At 42.8% G+C, this 17,828-nt stretch overlaps 1 protein-coding gene across 37 annotated transcripts in view; it reads right to left on the reverse strand.

The window, feature by feature from the left end:
• KCNMA1 (potassium calcium-activated channel subfamily M alpha 1) overlaps nt 1-17,828 on the reverse strand; it is a 769,155-nt gene that overhangs the window by 82,264 nt on the left and 669,063 nt on the right. For 35 of the 37 annotated variants that reach the window (XM_037803851.1, XM_037803850.1, XM_037803849.1 and 32 more), the window contains one exon: nt 12,443-12,536. In XM_037803851.1, the coding sequence (XP_037659779.1) occupies nt 12,443-12,536 (94 nt within the window). Of the gene's footprint in view, nt 1-12,442; nt 12,537-16,978; nt 17,066-17,828 lie in introns of all 37 variants that reach the window. The other 2 variants (XM_037803848.1, XM_037803847.1) reach the window with 1 other exon arrangement.

A 17,828-nucleotide genomic window follows, 5' to 3' on the forward strand; every position in this document is an offset into this window, starting at 1 on the left:
AGACACAATGGAGACATACAACAGCAGATCTAAAGAGGCAGAAGAAAACACTCAGGAACTGGAGAACAAGGCACCTGAAAGCCTACACACAAAAGAACATATAGAGAAAAGAATGGAAAAATATGAGCAACATCTTCGGAAATTTAAGGACAAAACGAAATTCAGGAATGTACACGTCATGGGTGTCCCAGAAGGAAAAGGGGCAGAAGCAATAATAAAGGAAATAAACAATGAAAATTTCCCATCTCTCATGAAAACCATAACATTATGGCTCCAAGAAGTGCAGCATACCCCAAAAAGAATAGATCTGAATAGGCCTGCACCAAGACACTTATAATCAGCTTATCAAACGTCAAAGATAAAAAGAGAATCCTGAAAGCAGCCAGAGAAAAGCGATCCATCGCATACAAAGGAAGCTTGATAAGACTATGTGTGGATTTCTCAATAGAAACCATGGAGGCAAGAAGGAAGTGGGGTGATATATTTAAGATACTGAAAGAGAAAAACCACCAACCAAGAATCCTATATCCGGCAAAACTGTCCTTCAAATATGAGGGTGAGCTTACAATATTCTCTCACAAACAGACAATGACAGAGTTTGTGAACAAGATACCTGCTCTACAGGAAACACTAAAAGAAGAATTGCAGAGGGAAAGGAAAAGACAGGAGTGAGAGGTTTGGAACACAATTTTGGGAGATAGTAGCACAGCAATGTAAGTACACTGAATGAAGTTGACTGTGAACATTGTTGAAAGAGGAAGGTGAGGAGCATGTGGGACACCAGAACGAAAGAGGAAAGATAAAGACTGGGACTGTATAACTCAGTGAAACCTAGGGTGCTCAATGATTGTGATAAAAGGTACAAATGTTTTTACATGAGGTAGAACAAATAAATGTCAACATTGCAAGCTGTTAAAAACAGGGTGGGATTGGAGGGGAAATACATCAATGCAAACTAGAAACTTTAATTAATAGAAACATTGTATTATGCTTCCTTTAATACAACAAAGGCAATATACCAAAGCTAAATGCATATGGGGGTGGGGAATAGGGGAAGGGTATGGGACTCTTGGCATTGGTGATGTTGTTTGTCTGACTCTTTATTTTACTTTAGTTCAATGCTATCTTTCCTTTTGTTTCTTCCCAGCTGCCATGTTTTTTTTTCCCCTCTTTCTTTTTTGTTTCTTTTGTCCCTCTACCTTCTTTGACTCTTCCTCCACCTTTGTGGAAGAAATGGAGATGTCCTTATATAGATAGTGGTGATGGTGGTGAATACATAAATATGTGACTATACAGGGAACCAACAATTGTTTACTCAGGATGGAATGTATGGTGTGTGAACAAAACCGTCTTTAAAAAAATGGGTTGATGAAGAAAACTTCAGGGCACTCTATTGAGTGAAATAAGACACAAAAGGACAAATATTGCAGGGTCTCACTGATATGAACTAATTATAATATGTAAATTCATAGACATGAAATATAAGTTACCAGGCTAAAGAATGGGGAGTGGTTGCTTATTATCAGCAGAATGTTCAACTAGGGTGAACTTAAACGTTTGAAAATGTACAGAGGTGATGGTAGCACATTGTGAGAATAACTAACAGTGTTGAATGGTCTACGAATGTGGTGGAAAGGGGAAGCTCAGACTCACGCATGTCACCAGAAGGAAATTTGGAGGTTAAAAGATGGGCATGTATAAAACAGTGAATCTTGTGGTGGACAATGTCCATTATTAACTGTACAAATATTAGAAATCTCTCTCATGAACTAGAACAAATGTATGACACTGTAACTAGAAGATAATAATAGAGGGGCATATAGGAAAAATATATACCTATTGCAAAGTATATAATACAGTTAGTAGTATTTTAACATTTTCAACAACAGTAACAAATGTACTATACCAATACTATGAGTCAATAATGGAGGAGGGGGGAGGTTAGGGGTATGGGATGATTTGAGTTTCCTTTTTTTTTGTCTTTATTTCTTTTCTGGAGTAATGAAAATGCTCTAAAAATTGAAAAAAATTAACTGTGGTGATGGATGCACAGCTGTATAATGGTACCGTGGGCAACTGATTGTGCACTTTGGATCTTTGGATAATTGTATGGTATGTGAAGAATCTCAATTGAAAAAAAAAAAGCCAGAGGGCACTGAGTAGAGGAAGAAAGTTGTTGTTGAAACGAAGTTGGGAGATAAGGAGCACTGACAATTTTAGAGACTATTAAGAGCCAGCCCTGTTCCACGTCTGGTAGATTCCATTGTCTAGGAGGAATCTTGGAATGTAGTTCATTCCAGCAACAAGAGAAGCTATAACTACACTGCAATGAAGAATGCTGTTCTTGGGGCCAGACAGGGTAAATTTCTCTACTATATCTGTTCCTACAGAAATTTCAAGAGCCTTAGGTCAGCTTCTGCTGCTGTGACATCTGATCTGACACGGGTGAAGAGAGAAGATTCATTTGTCCAAACAGACTTTTGCTTCTGAATTATGGTTTCTGGAGTTTATCTTAATAGAAGAATGTCCAAGACTTTGCCAGCAAGGACCAACCAAGGGTAAGGGGAGGATCAGGAGAAGAACTGGGCAGTTTCTTGCACATAAAGAGGAGGGCCATTAGAAACACCAGAACAAAGCCTCCTAACATCAACCGTTTACAAAATGATGATAACCACTTCCAAAGGCCCTCAGACAACTCCTCACAGACCACTGAGTTGGATCCGAGGACCAATCCTGGATATTGTCTTTCACGTCCTAGTTACTTCATACATTTCCTTGACTCACAAAGTAATCCCCAACTCCCCTAAAATGCACTATAATTAATTCAAGGCTCCTTTGTCACTAACTGCTTAGCCATGTGCATGCCTTATTTTAGGGTAACAGGAATGCTATGAAGTGCAGGATATCTGCTGTATTTTTGACCTTGAAAAAAAAAAAACAGGCACCATGTCCCAGGTATTACTTAATTGATGACCTCAGTTGCCTTATTGGGCTAGGTCCTACCCATTCATTTAAGGGAGAAAAGCAACCTGCAGTAGTTTAGGAACTTCAAGGAAATATACCAGAGATCACAATATCTTCTTCAAAGAGTCTGAGCCAATGTCTGTCCCCTCCTTAACACATCCTCCACCCCCAACATACATACCCCATTAGATCTGCTCTGCCCAAGAGGAACTTCTCCATAGTCTTAACTTTGCATCTGTGTTTGAGAATCAATACCAGTCCAAAGCAAAGAAGCAGCCTGGACACTAGCCAGTTGATCTAGTCAGTTGAACCAAGAGAGTTGATCTCCAAAGGGGGTGTTTTGGGAGTTGACACCACTGGGGGCAGAAAATTACCTATCTCCTTAGTGACAACATAGCATGGTGGTTAAGTACAGTGGCTCTAGAGCCAAAATGTCTGGATTCAAGTCTTGCTCACCTACTTCTTGCCATGTTGCCCCTTGCCTCAGTTTCTTCATCCGTAAGATGGGAGTATAAATTGTCATCACTGCTGAATGGATTTATTGTGAGGATTACATAAGTAAATACACGTCACCTCTTAGCATAGAATCTGATGGGGAACAAGTCCCGAGTAAGTGTTCATTATTATCACCGGCATCATTCTTTATACTTTGTTTAGGACCCATTCATGCATTTGTTGCCCTGAATATGGTGAGAGGAAGCAGGAAGGGTAGGGTAGTTCAATAATAAAGATACAGGGTTACTATAATTATTTCTATGCCACTATTATTATTACTACTGAAACTATGATTATGAATAGCTACCATGACCTGAACTCTCACTGATGCTGACTAATGAAGCAGTGCTAAAAACTCTACCTACACCTTGTGTTAATCATCACATCAACACTTGTAGGTAATTTCTGTGATTATAAACCCTTGGTTTAGATGGAAAACAGTGGTTACGTAATGTGTCTAAAGTTGCATAGCTAATGAGAGGAGGAGCAAGAATTTGCACTGAGAGATCTGCTTGACTGGAAGCCAGAGCTGCTGGGGGTGGGGGTGGGGGCACCTCCCACCTTCCCACTTGCAGGAGACAGCTGTATCTTGTTCATTCTCCATCTCAGCACCCCAAGTCACAGTGCCCCAAGCCACCAAGAGAGGGAGGCCAGCATCATGTGCATCTTACTGGGCAGCTTGTGTGAATAATCACTAGAAAATTACCTTTGAGCCCTTGTGAGGATGATGTGCTAAGGGCAGTCTCAATAATCATTTAAGGCTGGGCAAGGTTTTGCCATGTCCCAAGTAACTGAGGGCACAGTTTAAGAATATCTACCTTTTAAAGAACAATAGAGAAGCCCCAGTGAGCTAAATTTTTCATATCTATGCTCCTCGTATCTCAGCTCATACCTCCAAAGTCCACAGTAAGGAATTAAACATGCCCGACTTCAAATAAAGAATAAAAGATCATTGTTTTGAGGATCGTTGAGCAAGGAATGCCACTTACCGTCAATTAATCTCAGGAAGTGAACTAAATGCCCTGCCGCAGCAGAAGCACAACAGCCTAAAGCAAAACCACAAATCCCTTTTGTAGAAAACCTGCTGTGAGGAAACTCATCTTATATTTTAAAGAGTACAATTTCCCTTACAGGCAAATAAAGAAAATCCCAGTCTATTCTGTGTCAGTGGGTTCAACAACAGACTTCAGAAATTTATATTAAAGAACAAGTAACCAAACACATGAAAAAAAAGTTACAAAAGAGAATAATTACTAAATGGTTTGAAAATTGCATCTTTTTCCCTGATTGATTTTTGCAACCTCGTTTCTCGTTACCTGATAAGGCCTTTTGTGCCTGTACAAGCATCTCATCTCGATTGAGGCAGACCCTGCAGTGGCCTTCCTGGGAAACGGGAGGCTTGATAAAATGAAGATGAATTTCTCATCTCTATGCAGGCCTTTCATCCAAGTAGCAAATACTGATTTTATTGAACATCTATTATGGCAGACACCATGCTGGGATATACCAGGACATTTCCCAGGCCTCAATGCTTGGCTCAAATGTTCCCTATGAAGCCATCCTCCCCAAACAGAGAGACAAAAACCATCTCCCCTTACTATGTGCTCCTATAGAAATGTGACAGAACTTTTAGTCAGAGATAATTTCCATGTCTGCCTCATGCATTGAATTGTGAACTCCTCGTGGGCAAGGAACACCTATTTTACTCCTCCATATTCATTCACTACTCAGCAGAAAGGTCACTGGAGATACTTAATAAATGATCAACCAACCAAAAGAGCTCATGAATGCTTTCTGGTCTCTGAATACTCTTGAATCAGTCAACAGAGACTCATCAGACCTTTTCTGGAGACCAGAAAATGTGCCCAGTAAGAGCCCACTCACTTTGGCATCTTGGGACAATCTGTTCTGGGAACAACCAGAGCTCCTGCCCTGTTTTTCACATATAGGGACAGCATTTGAATTAGGCCATAGAGAACATGCCATAATAATGAACTTCATGATCTGAAGGGAGCCTCTGAAATATGTCTCTGACCAGTCACAGTTGCCTCAAGTTTGCCTGGGGCCTGCTGCTGTAACCAATCAGCAGGAAGGACACAGGTTTGATGCCCAATGGTGGTCAAGACAGACCCTCTTAATTAAGCAACTATTTTGTGCTCCACTGCAATGTCTGAATATTTCTGAGGGGTGGGCCCCTATCAATTCAAGCTTCTCCCTCTGCTTTGATTCTTACAAGCTGTGGTTCTTCATGTGTGGTCCCCAAACCAGCCACATTGGCGTCATCTGGGAGCTTGTTAGAAATTCAGACCTACTGAGTGAGAATCTGTTGGGATACGCATGCTTAAAGTTTGAGAATCAATGCTATAAACTTTTGCCCATATTGAAAACCAAAGTGATTTAAGTAAATCCTACCAAAGTTGTTAGCAACACTCAGACTTGAAGGCTGTATGTGGTTCTATTCAACAGGGCCAGGACCAGGATGAGGTGAGTGAGACATCTAGGGTGCAAAATTTAAGGAGGCACCTCACAGGTTCACGCAAGTGTCAACCCTGCCTTTGCAGAAATCTAAGAGGGAGTTTCTTCGTAACTTTTGTGATCTGGGACCTTGCCTGCCTCACCCTAGTCCCGGCCCTGCTATTCAAATGGAGGTGTTACAGGACTGCTGACAAAATTGCACACAGCTTGCCTATCTGAGCTGATGTACCTCTCCGGGACTAGAGTGGCTGCATCCACACTTGATAGAGACTCTTAACCTAGCTGCTACACTTAAGATGCTCTCTTTTCCATGAGCTAATCAGCAAAAAAGCAAATAGTAAAAAGCAAATTAAATATCAGTTTTCTTAAAGGGCAATACTTGTAATCAGAATTCTGTTTTCTACTCTTTCTCCTCTTCTGCTCCACAGAAAACCACATGGGATCTGGTAACCTAAGTCTTTACATGTAACATTCAATGTGTTGTCACACGGGACCGGCAGTCTCAGATGGCCTCAAAAAGACCCATATTTGGATTTCCGGTACCTTAAATGGTTCCAGCTGGGTCCCTGTCATTCCTGGGGGTGTCTTTTTGGGGGCAGATACGTGTTTCCTGCTCCTTCGTACAGACGGTGACTTTTGGATACTGGCTTCCTTCTTGGGTCATCCTTCAACCCTGCTTCCGCCCTCTTCTGTCAAGATAATCTCCCCTGAGATGCCACTGCTCCCCATCTCCCACCAGATGACATCCCTGAAGCCACACTGACAAAACCTGCAGGCCACACTCTAACCACCCTGGCAAAACCTAGGGTGTGTTTCAGCTTTGCTATGTCTATCCACTTGCACTATTTTTCTGCCTAACAAGTAAACAAACAATCGAGAACTGCTGTCACCTAATACATCACCTCTTGTTAGGCAGCTGCCATTCTTAGAGGAAGAAGAAAATTACTACCTTTATGTTTTGGAGACAACCCAGGAGAACTGACACATTCTTCAGTCCTGGAGGAGATTGTCCAAGATGCTCTTGAAACGAGAGGGCAGGATAATGAACCTCTGCTGAGTGTACAACCTGTCCAGGGACCTCTGTCAAGTTCCCCCAAGCCTTGGTATGACAAGACTCACTACTTTCTTCTTCTCCAGTCCCACAGGGCCCTGTCACATGTCATCTGTTTGTTCATTAAGAGGTGAATTTACTTAGCCAATCTGTCACTGCCATTTCTCTTTATTCTGCTCAGGGGAAGGAATTGGGGGACAGGAGCATGCTATCCCCAACTCTGACTTGGCTCAGGCCATTTTGCCACTTCCTATTACTAGGACCGTTCACACTGGCAGAGTCTAACATGGGAAGTCCTAATAAAAAGACCCCACAAAAGTCATGAGATGTAAGAGGGGGGACGGGACTTAACAAGCAGACGAGTTTACTTCTCTTAATGATCGGTTGATGCCTAAGAGGATAAGCCATTTTCCTCGAATCATGTTTCCCCTCCCATTCAGGAAGGTCCACGTCTAATATTTCTTGGGTCTCGTGACATGAAGCTCTTCTCAAAGCATTCAATTTCTCTGGTTTTGGTGCCTGCCATTTATTCTTGCCAGCCCCGCTGGAGGCTGTAAATCATACGAGTCGTCTATACAACATATACTGCATAAACCACCATGGCCCATGGTCCTCTCCCTTACTCCAAGTCTTCTAGTCCCTGATGAAATAGACGCAACTTGGACAGATGTCAGGAATGACACATGCCCTTCCTGGGTAAAGCTCCCTAGCTCAGTCCTGGTCCACTGTTCTACAGCAGACCTTCAATGAAGCTTGGAATCCAAAGGGCCTTGGCAGAGGCTGGGGTTGGGTTGGGTCATCTTTTTCACACCTCCATATTTATTTAACATGTGTCTCAGGAGGCTCTGATGGAAGGTTCCAAACCCCGATTTATACGGCCACCAATGATCTTCCCCAAATGCAAATTAAGGCATGACACCACCTCTTCAGAAACATGCAAGTGTTCCCCTACGTGAATGGGTGCCAAACTACTTGTAGATTTTCAGCTCCACTTATGCTACTCCAAAGGCACCTTGCTTCAGTCACATAAAATCATCTGCTGTGTCCAGAGCACTCTCCCTATTTCCTCCATCAGACAGAACATTGAAGTAGTTAATAAAAGGGGGGCTCAGACACTAAACCACTGGGTTCAAATCATGCTCGTTAGGTAAAACAACTAGACTTACTCCACTTTTCATCTCTGTACCTCACCTTCCTCAACTGTAAAATGGGGGCAGGAATAATACCTATTCTTAGAGTTATAGTTAGGATTGCATGAATTAATAGGCCTACAGTTTTTTAAATGATGTCTGGCACCTGGAAAATGCTGAACAAGGTAGCTAATACTATCAGTAGAGAATTCTTTGGGGCTAGGTTAAATGAGACCTCCTCTGCCAAACAGGCTTAGCCCTCAAAACCAGAGTTAACACAGCTCTTTTTGTTCGCACAGGTCATGCTAGAATTTCCAAGTTATTCTTCCTCTACTCTGCTGTATCTGCTGGTCTATCTCCTACATTAAACTATGAGCAACTTGAAGTCAGGAGTTTAGTCTAAGACACTTTTCTTTATACCCCTCAAAGACCTTTCATAACACCTTGAATACTGTAGGCTCTCAGCGAACATTTACTGGATGGGAATTAATCTGAAAAAATGAATAGATGCAGGCAGCTGAACTGCATAGCCTTTTGTGGGTTCCTTCTGGGGAGACAGCATGACAACTCAGGCATTTATTCTCTGCCATATGCCCACTGGAGAAATACTCTCATCAACCAAAAAGCATTTGTGAACGCTACCGCTTGAAGGCGGCTGTGGAATGCACTGAGTGTGATTTGCAACCTGGGGTCCTGGGTGGGGGACTTAGGGAATCCATGAACTTGCTGCCACCATAGGCAAATTGTATCCCATGTACTTTTTTTTTTCCTAGAAAACTTTTATTGGATGTTCAAAGGGCTCTGGTCAAAGGCTCCCAAATTAAGAACCACTGATTTAGTTATTTAGAGGCAAAGTCCTTTCCTTCTAGAGTTGTGCAACTGAAGCAAGACACACCTATCCTGACAAGGCAAAAACCCACTGACTAGAGACAACTGGGCAAGAGGTACTTTGTGACTTTAGTGGAAAACTAAGAGGGGCTCCCTGAGTAATCCCATGTTATTCTAGGAACCTGGGCCCCCAGAATGGCCTGTTACTCCTCGGAAGATGTGGTGCCCACAGTTATTACTGCCCAGGAGCCAAGGGCTTGGAGCGCAGACACACCACGTGGCCCAGTCTGGCCGCGAGGGCTGCATTCTGTCAGGGTGACCAAAAACCACACTATATCAGGATCCAGACACACAAAATGAGACTTTTCACCTAATGACTGTACAGAGAGTTAAGTGTCACTTAAAAAACAGGGTAAGCCTGATACCAGAACAAAGGGGAGACAAAGATCATTAGTATCAGTCTCCAGAGCACTTCATGCTGGCAGATGATCTAGAAGGAGACCTCAGCTGGGGGTCTGTTTTATTTGCAGAAGCCACAGTGGTAAATTAAAGCCCATCTTAGTCCATTCAGAGCTCTCGGGTTTCTCGTGGAGCTATTCGACCCGCGCCCATAGGCCTCTAAAACCTGCCCACGTTCAGAATGATTGATTCTGCTCAAACAGCAGGCCACAAACTCATGGTGAAAAACCCACTCCAAAATAAGTCATTAGCTTCCTTTATGGACTGTTCAGGTCATCAGAAATAGGACCTGAGAGTCCTATCTGCTGTAGAACTGAAGGGGGAGGTTTGAAGAGGTGGGAGGCACTGCAGGGGCCAGAAGGTGCTGCATGAGTTCTGCTTTCTGTCAATAAACAAGAGGGCTCCAGCAAAATTAGGCCCTGGCAACCTCAGCACCAGAAACAGATATTCAGAAGTAAACCAAATGGCCCATGGGTCCTTCATTTACACATGGAAAGTGAAAGAAAACAGACAGAAGGTTGAGCAAGTGTCCTGTCTTTGCTCTCCCATCAGAGTAGGAACAGCCCCTGGGACATTCAAAGTCAAGGTAAAGGAGGGGTTTCTAAGACCTTCGGGCTTGTTGTGGGATGGCCCCTTGCAGCTGAGCAGAGGTGCAGGCCTTTGGGGGCCAGAAGCCATTGCAGCAGCAGCAGCAGCCCATAGGCACCAACATGAGAAGACTGAGTTGTATAGCTTGGCAACTTTCAGCTCCCCACCAGACCCACGTTTAGCAATTCTGATGGACCACGGAGCAGACAGCTCCAGCCCAGGATGACGGCCTCCCTCGGTCCCTCTCCGGCAGGCAATGAAAGCAGGATCCACTTTGAAAATTCTCCCCTATCATGCAAACTGACATAGGCATGCTTTTCAAAAACCCACAGCCAATCTGTTGATCATTACTTATTTACAAAGGCCTTTGGGCAGAAAGTCCTGTAAAAACCATACTTGATACCGTATACACTAGCTTTTTCTGCTTGTGGAAAAAAAAAGTCCCCCCAGGCTACCTCAAGCCATCACTTTCTATTGCACATAAAATGTAGCGTGTAACACTAAAGTATTTAATATATATGGTATAATATATCTACAGGAAAGGCATTTGTGTAGAAATATGTTACCCTGGATTTGGTAATTTGATGTTTTGCTGAAGGCTACGACTTAAAAAAGCCTCCACCTCGTACAGAAGACCTGTCATCTTGGTACCCAAGAGCCAACAGAATAAAGAAGTACCCTTAAGCAGCAAAACTTTGACACAGCTTTGAAGCTTATGAAAACAGTGTAACTCCTCAGAATTATTATTACTCAAGATCAAAGAAACGAGCCATACTTTACATAGTAAACAGGGACAGGGAATTTGGCTCCAAAGGTTTCTGATTTTTCAGACTTCTCTTTACTTATTTATTTGCTTCTCTAAATTTAGGCAAAGGAAAGAGGCTGCCTTTCTCTTTACTTTAAATGGATAAAACTATTAGCATTAGATAAGGTGATTGCCTAAAGGTGAGTAAATAGGAAATGAATGCTGGCATGACAACTGGCGTCATAAAAATGAGAAGCTTGGCAGTTGGTGCATTTTATCCCTCCTCATAAACTGTAAACAAGCATATAAATCAGTGACAGCCAAGCAGGGCTGAGCTAAGAGTAAGATAGAGAACTTTTCAGGAAACATTTAACAGGAATGGGTGGCCATAATGAAACAAGAGATAGGGCTGGGTGAATATTCCATGGAGAACCCACGTCTCAACCACTACTTGCCTACTCCCTGGAAAGGTGAACGTGGGAGGCCAGGTAGACACTAGTGTGACCAAGAAGGGGAGAGGAGAAGAAATCACTTTATTTCATTAATCAAATGGAAGGGAGTGGCCAATTGCAACAAAGAGAGGAAAGTGACTGCAAGAACTGTGGGTATTCCCATGGGATGGCAAGAACCTGTTTAGGGTGAGGAGTGTGAATCTAAACTTCATTCCCATTTCACTGAAGTGCTGGGTTGGCCTGATGAATAGAAGATAAGGAGGAGTTGAGGAAAGACGAATAGGCCAAGGATAGGACCCTGTAAATCTCTGTTGAAATTTGTTTTCACTTGCCCCTTCCTAGAGGACGACATATTGAGAGACAGAGAGAGAGACAGAAGGAGAAGAAGAAGAAGAAGAAAAAGGAGGAGGAGGAGGGACGATGATGAAGGAAGGAAGGAAAGAAAGGAAGGAAGGAAGGAAGGAAGGAAGGAAGAGAAAAATAGGGAGGGAGGGAGAGGAAGGGAGGGAGAGAGGGGAAGGAGGGAAAGAAGAGAGAAGGAAGGGAAGGGAAGGAAGAAGGGAGGAGAGTTGAGAGAAGGAGGAAGGGGAGGGAGGGAGGGAAGGGAAGGAAAGGAAAGGAAAGGGACAACGCACTCTGTATTTCATAATTAATACTGTTTTAGCCTGAGCAGAACTGGATTACTTTTGAACTTTGCTTTGGCAAGTCCACAGATTATTAGACTTTTTTTAATGAGTCAAAATCAATTAACAGAAATTTGATTTCAATCGACAGGATAAAAGGAAGGTAATCTTCAGGTTCCTTTCTGATTGTGATGATACATTTCACATATGGCCTTAAGTACAGAAAACAGTCCTCGGAGGGGATCCAGCAGAAAGCGAGTCGCCGGAGGCAAGCCAACCACGCGCGTCCCTCTGATTGGCTCCCGCCGTCATTAGTGCCACTGCTGTTTAGGAACTACACACAGACAGGACATGGTGACAGCTACGACTTTAAAGCCTATGTATTTTTCAAACAGCTTTTCAAACTGTTTTTCGTGACAGAAATTTTTCAGCTCTATCATTAACTGCTGACAAGCTGACAGAATAAATACTCCAGCCTTTAAGAAGCCATCTACAGATCTCGCTCCTCTCCCCCTGCCAGGGTCTGGCTGAGGATGGAGAGGCCCGGATCCTGGGCAGGGTGGGGAGGTGGCAGAGAGGGGACAGGAAAGAAGGCCCTGGAGAGGCAGCCCCCCCGCAGCCCTGGTCCTTACCTCATCAGCTTAGGCGACGAGTTGGGCGAGTTCCGCATGCCTCCGTTCCGTTGCTTTTTTTTTGGTGACAGCGTGGACGGCTGCTCATCTTCAACTGGAAATACAGGCAGCTCATGAGATTGTGAACAGTTGGAGGGCAGACTGTGAAATACAGGCAGGCTATCAAAGGACACACACTCAAGGCTCAGTCACTCGCTCGTAATTCATGGCTGTCTTTTGGGGGCCCAATGACAAAGACCAAATGCATTAGTCAAAGAGGCCACCTTAGAAAAGGTGAAGGCAGCCGCTCTTCACGGTGCAGCGTTTTGAATGTGCACTTTCAACCGACTAAAGCATTTTGTAAACACCTCTGCCATCGGAAAAAAAAAGGAATCATAATTGATCTGCATACTCCCTCCACCCACCCCCATTCCCAAAATATGGGAATGCTCAATTGTTATTCTTCGAGTTAATTTTGGTTATTTTGCTTTGCTGGGCAATCAGATGAGCTTTCTCATAACCAAAATCAGAAATGAAGTTGTATTTGAAAGAGCGGCATGGGAGCTTCCAGCCCGGCTGCTTCTCCAAATGAACCAACTTAACTGGTTCCTAATCCTTGCAGTTGAGAGAAAGCCTGAAGCGAGGCAAGGATTCCAGGCCTTTGCAGCCAATGTTTCCATCAGTCAGGACTGGGAACATTGGCACCTGCTGGCTCAAGAATCTCCAGCCCGCTCTGCTCTTAGCCCTCCACCTCCCAAGAGGGAGGGCATGTGGGGCTGTGCAGACGGAGTCCTTTCTTAATTGATTAAGACAGGAGAACTGGGGCTGGTGAGGTCAGAGAGCCAGGCTGGAGAAGAGCACCCAAATGGAGGAGGAGGTTGCCATTGAATGATATCTCCAGTGACGCAGGGGTGGGCGAGGGAGGGTAGCATAAGGGAGACAGCATAAAGGCTGTTTTCCAAATGTCTAAACCACACAGATCGCTAAGCAATGTGAAGTTTCGCTCACAAACAGCACAGCACACTCAGCTGCTTTTGCCCAAAGACACCCACTAATAAGCTTTGTAGATGTATTAGCCTGCATCATGCTTCTTTTTTAAGAGAGCGGCTTGATAATTAGCAGATGCATACCAGTCTGTCACCCAAGGGCATCAGAGACAAAATTCTAGTACTCCTCTCCCCACCCCACCCCCAATTCAGGCTAAAGCTGTAATGTCAAGAAGGAAAAATAGGATCCTCGGATTCTTAGAGTTGACTGCAACACAGTCTAGGAGGAAGCATCCCTGAAACTCAGAATGCACGGCAGTTAACCTTAAAGCTAAGAAGAGAAATATTAGCAGTGATGACATCAAAAGAAGCTTGATATGTTAATGGCATACAAGGCTTTGATGGGAAAGAAATGCCATATCAGCTACTTGATATTTATCTAGAAAGACTCATATCAGAACATGCACTGTATGATACTTCTCTGAAAACCCAAAATAAATGTATTATGTTATGGTAAATGGCTCCAAAGGGAGTATAATAATCAGCTACCCTCCAGACCTGTTCTGTCATACCTTATAGACTCTCCTAGTCTACTGTCTCTCTGGGGTTGTCTAAATCCTGGCTGATACAGGGAAAGGGGACAAGAATGGTGCACGGAAGAAATGAAGACCAGATAGCACCTGCAAATGTCCACAGCCCCTGAACCAACACTACCACCTGCTCTCCTTGCCCAAGGACCACACTCAGGTTGCAACTCTATCACTTAGTGCTGCAGGCAGGAGCTATGTGGCTGCTAAGACATCACATCTTATCAGAAATGAGAATCCGCAGCAAATCACAGAGACTAAACAGCACTTAAAAGATTAAAGGAAATAAATACAAGCCACATAAACGGTATTGAAAAAAATCACTTAGAGTTGATACACATCTCTTGGCAAGCAAACCGGCACTCTGAGCTTGACCTGAATTCATCTTCCTTTCGAAGGATAGGGGCCCATGCATCCAAGGCAATAATGGGGTAGAAAGGCAGCGACCAAGTGTGTGTGTATGTGTGTGTGTAGACGAGTTTACTTCATTGCTGTCCCTATCTAACGAGGTGTAGAAAGTCTTGTGCTGACTCCACACAAATACAACGTGCCCTGCTAACGTGGACACTTGAAATTGTTGTATTGTGTTCACAGTGACCTAGACTAATTAAGTAGCATGCTGGACTAAATAATGTGTGTGCGTTTGCGTGTGTGTATGTGAGTGTGTCTAATGGGGGTGTAAGTTCTGTCATTTTCTTTCACATCAGCCTTCTTATGGTTAGAATTAAATTTCCAAAAAGGTCTTTTATCTAATGTCATCTATTATGGCTAGCTTTTTCAAAGCCACCAGATGTTACCATGGTCTTGTCCAATTATATCATGAAGTCTATATTAGAGACCTAAACAGCTGTCACCTCACTGGCATTTCTGTTGGATTCTTTTGCTTAACTTTTGTTTCCCCACTCACATCGGGCCTACAATAAATAACCCTCTTTGGTTAAGTGCCCGTTATCCTTATGCCTTGTCATTGTCTATGTTTACCTGCAGCCACCTTCAGAGGGGAGACTTGAAAGTTAGTATCTGTTAGCCAGCTCCAGGGAGATACCTCATTTTGGTGGTAAAGTTATGCCTCCTTCTATGCAAGGAAACTATTTATTTTCATTGCAACACAGAAAGATCATCCATCATAATCATATCGCATTTAAACTGGGATTTGTTCTCTTAAATGAAACTCGTGTTCAAAGATTTCCTCCTGAACTCACAGGCTGGAAATGCAGATCTGTTCCCTGAAGAGAAAGGGAAAATGTCTCCGGTTTAAATATATGAACGTTGTGTAATGGAGACCATTACATATGGCTTAGTTCTCCCAAGAGAAGCAGTGATAACTTCTTTCTCATAAGGAGGTTATAAACCATATTTAATTATTATCCTTTATATGGATTCTATCAATTTCTGCATATTTAAAGAAAGTGGATCTAGGAAAACTTTTAGTTGAGCCATAAAATATAATTTTCATTTCACGGCTTCTGTGACTACATGAGCAGAATAAAAATCGAATTAAAAGGGAGACTCAAATTTACTTACTTTCATGAAAGACAAATGTATTGAAGTAATGGGCCACTACCTCATGACAACTCACATTTACAAGCCCATATTTAACCTACTTCTTGGCTAACCAAAATGCACCTTTGTCTCTAGCAGTTTCACTTGCCTCCACGCTGTGGAAGTGACATGAAGATAAGATTCTTTAAAGAAACCTGACTTTCCAGCATCTTTAAAACACAAATAAGTTCAGGAATCCAACGTGGAATTTTTATAGGAGCTGAACTCCATCCAGTCTCCAAGTACTCATAAAATTCAAGGGCTTGTTTTTGCACATCCCTAAGTATAACACTTAATGTGCTGCTGTAACTTCCCAGCGCTCGCTTGTCTAATAGGCACTGAATCTCACAGTTTTACAGTTTGGGAAGACTCAGTGCTAGAAAAATGTCAGACAAGTCTAATGAGCCTTCAGATCCCCTGGTTTATGCTGGAGTTTAATTTAAAGTTACAATGATGTTTTAACATGTTTGCTTATACTTGACTAAAGAGGATTCATTATTTCAATGACATAACCTCCAGACAATGTTCTGGGAATTGATTTAAGATGTGGTGGTAATTCCAACAGCCTCAGTGCAGAGTCGAACATCTGTAACAACATTCCACTCGGCTTCTCAGCCACATTCTGTTTGCAAGCAGAGGCAAGGCAACATCTTCCAGAAACACTGGCCAGAGCACTGGGCTTACTTCACAATGATCATACATTTTACTAGATTGTTTCTTAAAGAAATCCCTTTCTTTCTCTGCCTTAGCCAGGTTGCACACACCATGTCCAGGTTCACTGGTGCCTCTTTACAGGGCCCTTGGAATAAAATGGGGCAACGGTTACAACTTTCAGCTTCCCAAAATAGTCCAGCGCCAGAATGGGATGGACCCATCGCTCAGCTCCAGCCTGGGGCACATTCCCGATTGCCTGTTTCTCAACGGAGTTTAGGGGATGAGGCCCTTTGAGTGAGTTTATTGGCTGGAGTTAAAACAGAGTTCAAAGCAAATAAACTAAGAAACGTAATAAAAGGCAAACAACCCATAAACATGAGTTGGCTGGCTATCTCCATTACATTATTAATCACCACATCTGGAGAAACCCACATCTGCGCACACTTAGCAGGTCATTAGTAATGTCATATTCACACTAGAATCACTCAGAGTAAGAGTCATGCAAAGTGGTTTGAACACAAAGGCATCTAGCTAACAGGCTTCCTACTGAAGTCTTGAGCAAGCTGCTAGTTTGGGGGTACTTTAAATTATTATTTATTGTTTTTTATTGCTTTCCTTTATGGTATTTTGCTGCCCAACAAGCTAACGGCATGCTGAAAGCCACAGTAGTACAACTGTCTTCTTCAAGTGAGCTCAGCATGTTAATGTAGAATGTTGAGGGGCACAGGGCAGAGCAGACACCCCTGGCAATTATTAAAAACTTGGGATGGGTTCCAGTACTCCTTCACCTGGCTCAGTCACAAGCCGAGAATTGGGAGTTGTGTTCTTGAACCCAAATGGGTCTTTGGGATAGCGTGATCTAGCTTCAGCCTTGACTGCCAAACAATAAAGAGAGAAGGAAACGGAAATTACTCCTTGGTGAAATGTTTTGTTATAAAAGTTCCAAACCAATTTTAACAGTGAATAGAATTATAGCTTTGAATTAAAACGGAGGTTTATCTCCCACAGCTGAATTGCAGGCTTTTTTTTTTTCTTTCCTTTTACCTTGATGACTTCCTGAGATTCTTTTTATTGTGTTATTGTCATTGATGTCAGTAGGGATAAGATCTGGAAATTCGGAAGATGATATTTGTGCAATACTTTTAAAAAAAAAAAAAAAACATACAAAGATCCCCAGTCCCCAACAACATACACAGACATGGAAAACTCAGTTTAGCAGTAGGATCAGACCCATTTTCTCCTGCAGCCTGCTAAAATGAATCCTACTACATAATCAGCATCTCACAAGCCATCAGCCCTCAATGTTAAATGACCATTGGCTTGGTCAGCCACACTAGTTGTGATACCACCCCCTAACTTGCATTAAAAATCATGGATTTACCACTGTTAAGAACGGTGATGTGTAGCACCTCCTTCTGTCACGAGTGACATGAACGAAAGGAAGGTGTGTGTTTTCAGTCTTTCAGGATATAAATGTTGTTTTACTAGAATTGAGGCTAAGGAGAGAGGGCAAAGTTGCTGGAATCGAGATCAAGCAGTGTGCTTTCTATTTTCTTTGGGGTTATCAAACTTGTCACCAAGAAAAATCAATCACATGTATGTCACAACAACACAGTCACTTTGCCACATTTAATTCAC

Source organism: Choloepus didactylus, chromosome 15 (assembly GCF_015220235.1).
Source record: "Choloepus didactylus isolate mChoDid1 chromosome 15, mChoDid1.pri, whole genome shotgun sequence".
NCBI classification, from domain to species: Eukaryota; Metazoa; Chordata; class Mammalia; order Pilosa; family Megalonychidae; genus Choloepus; species Choloepus didactylus.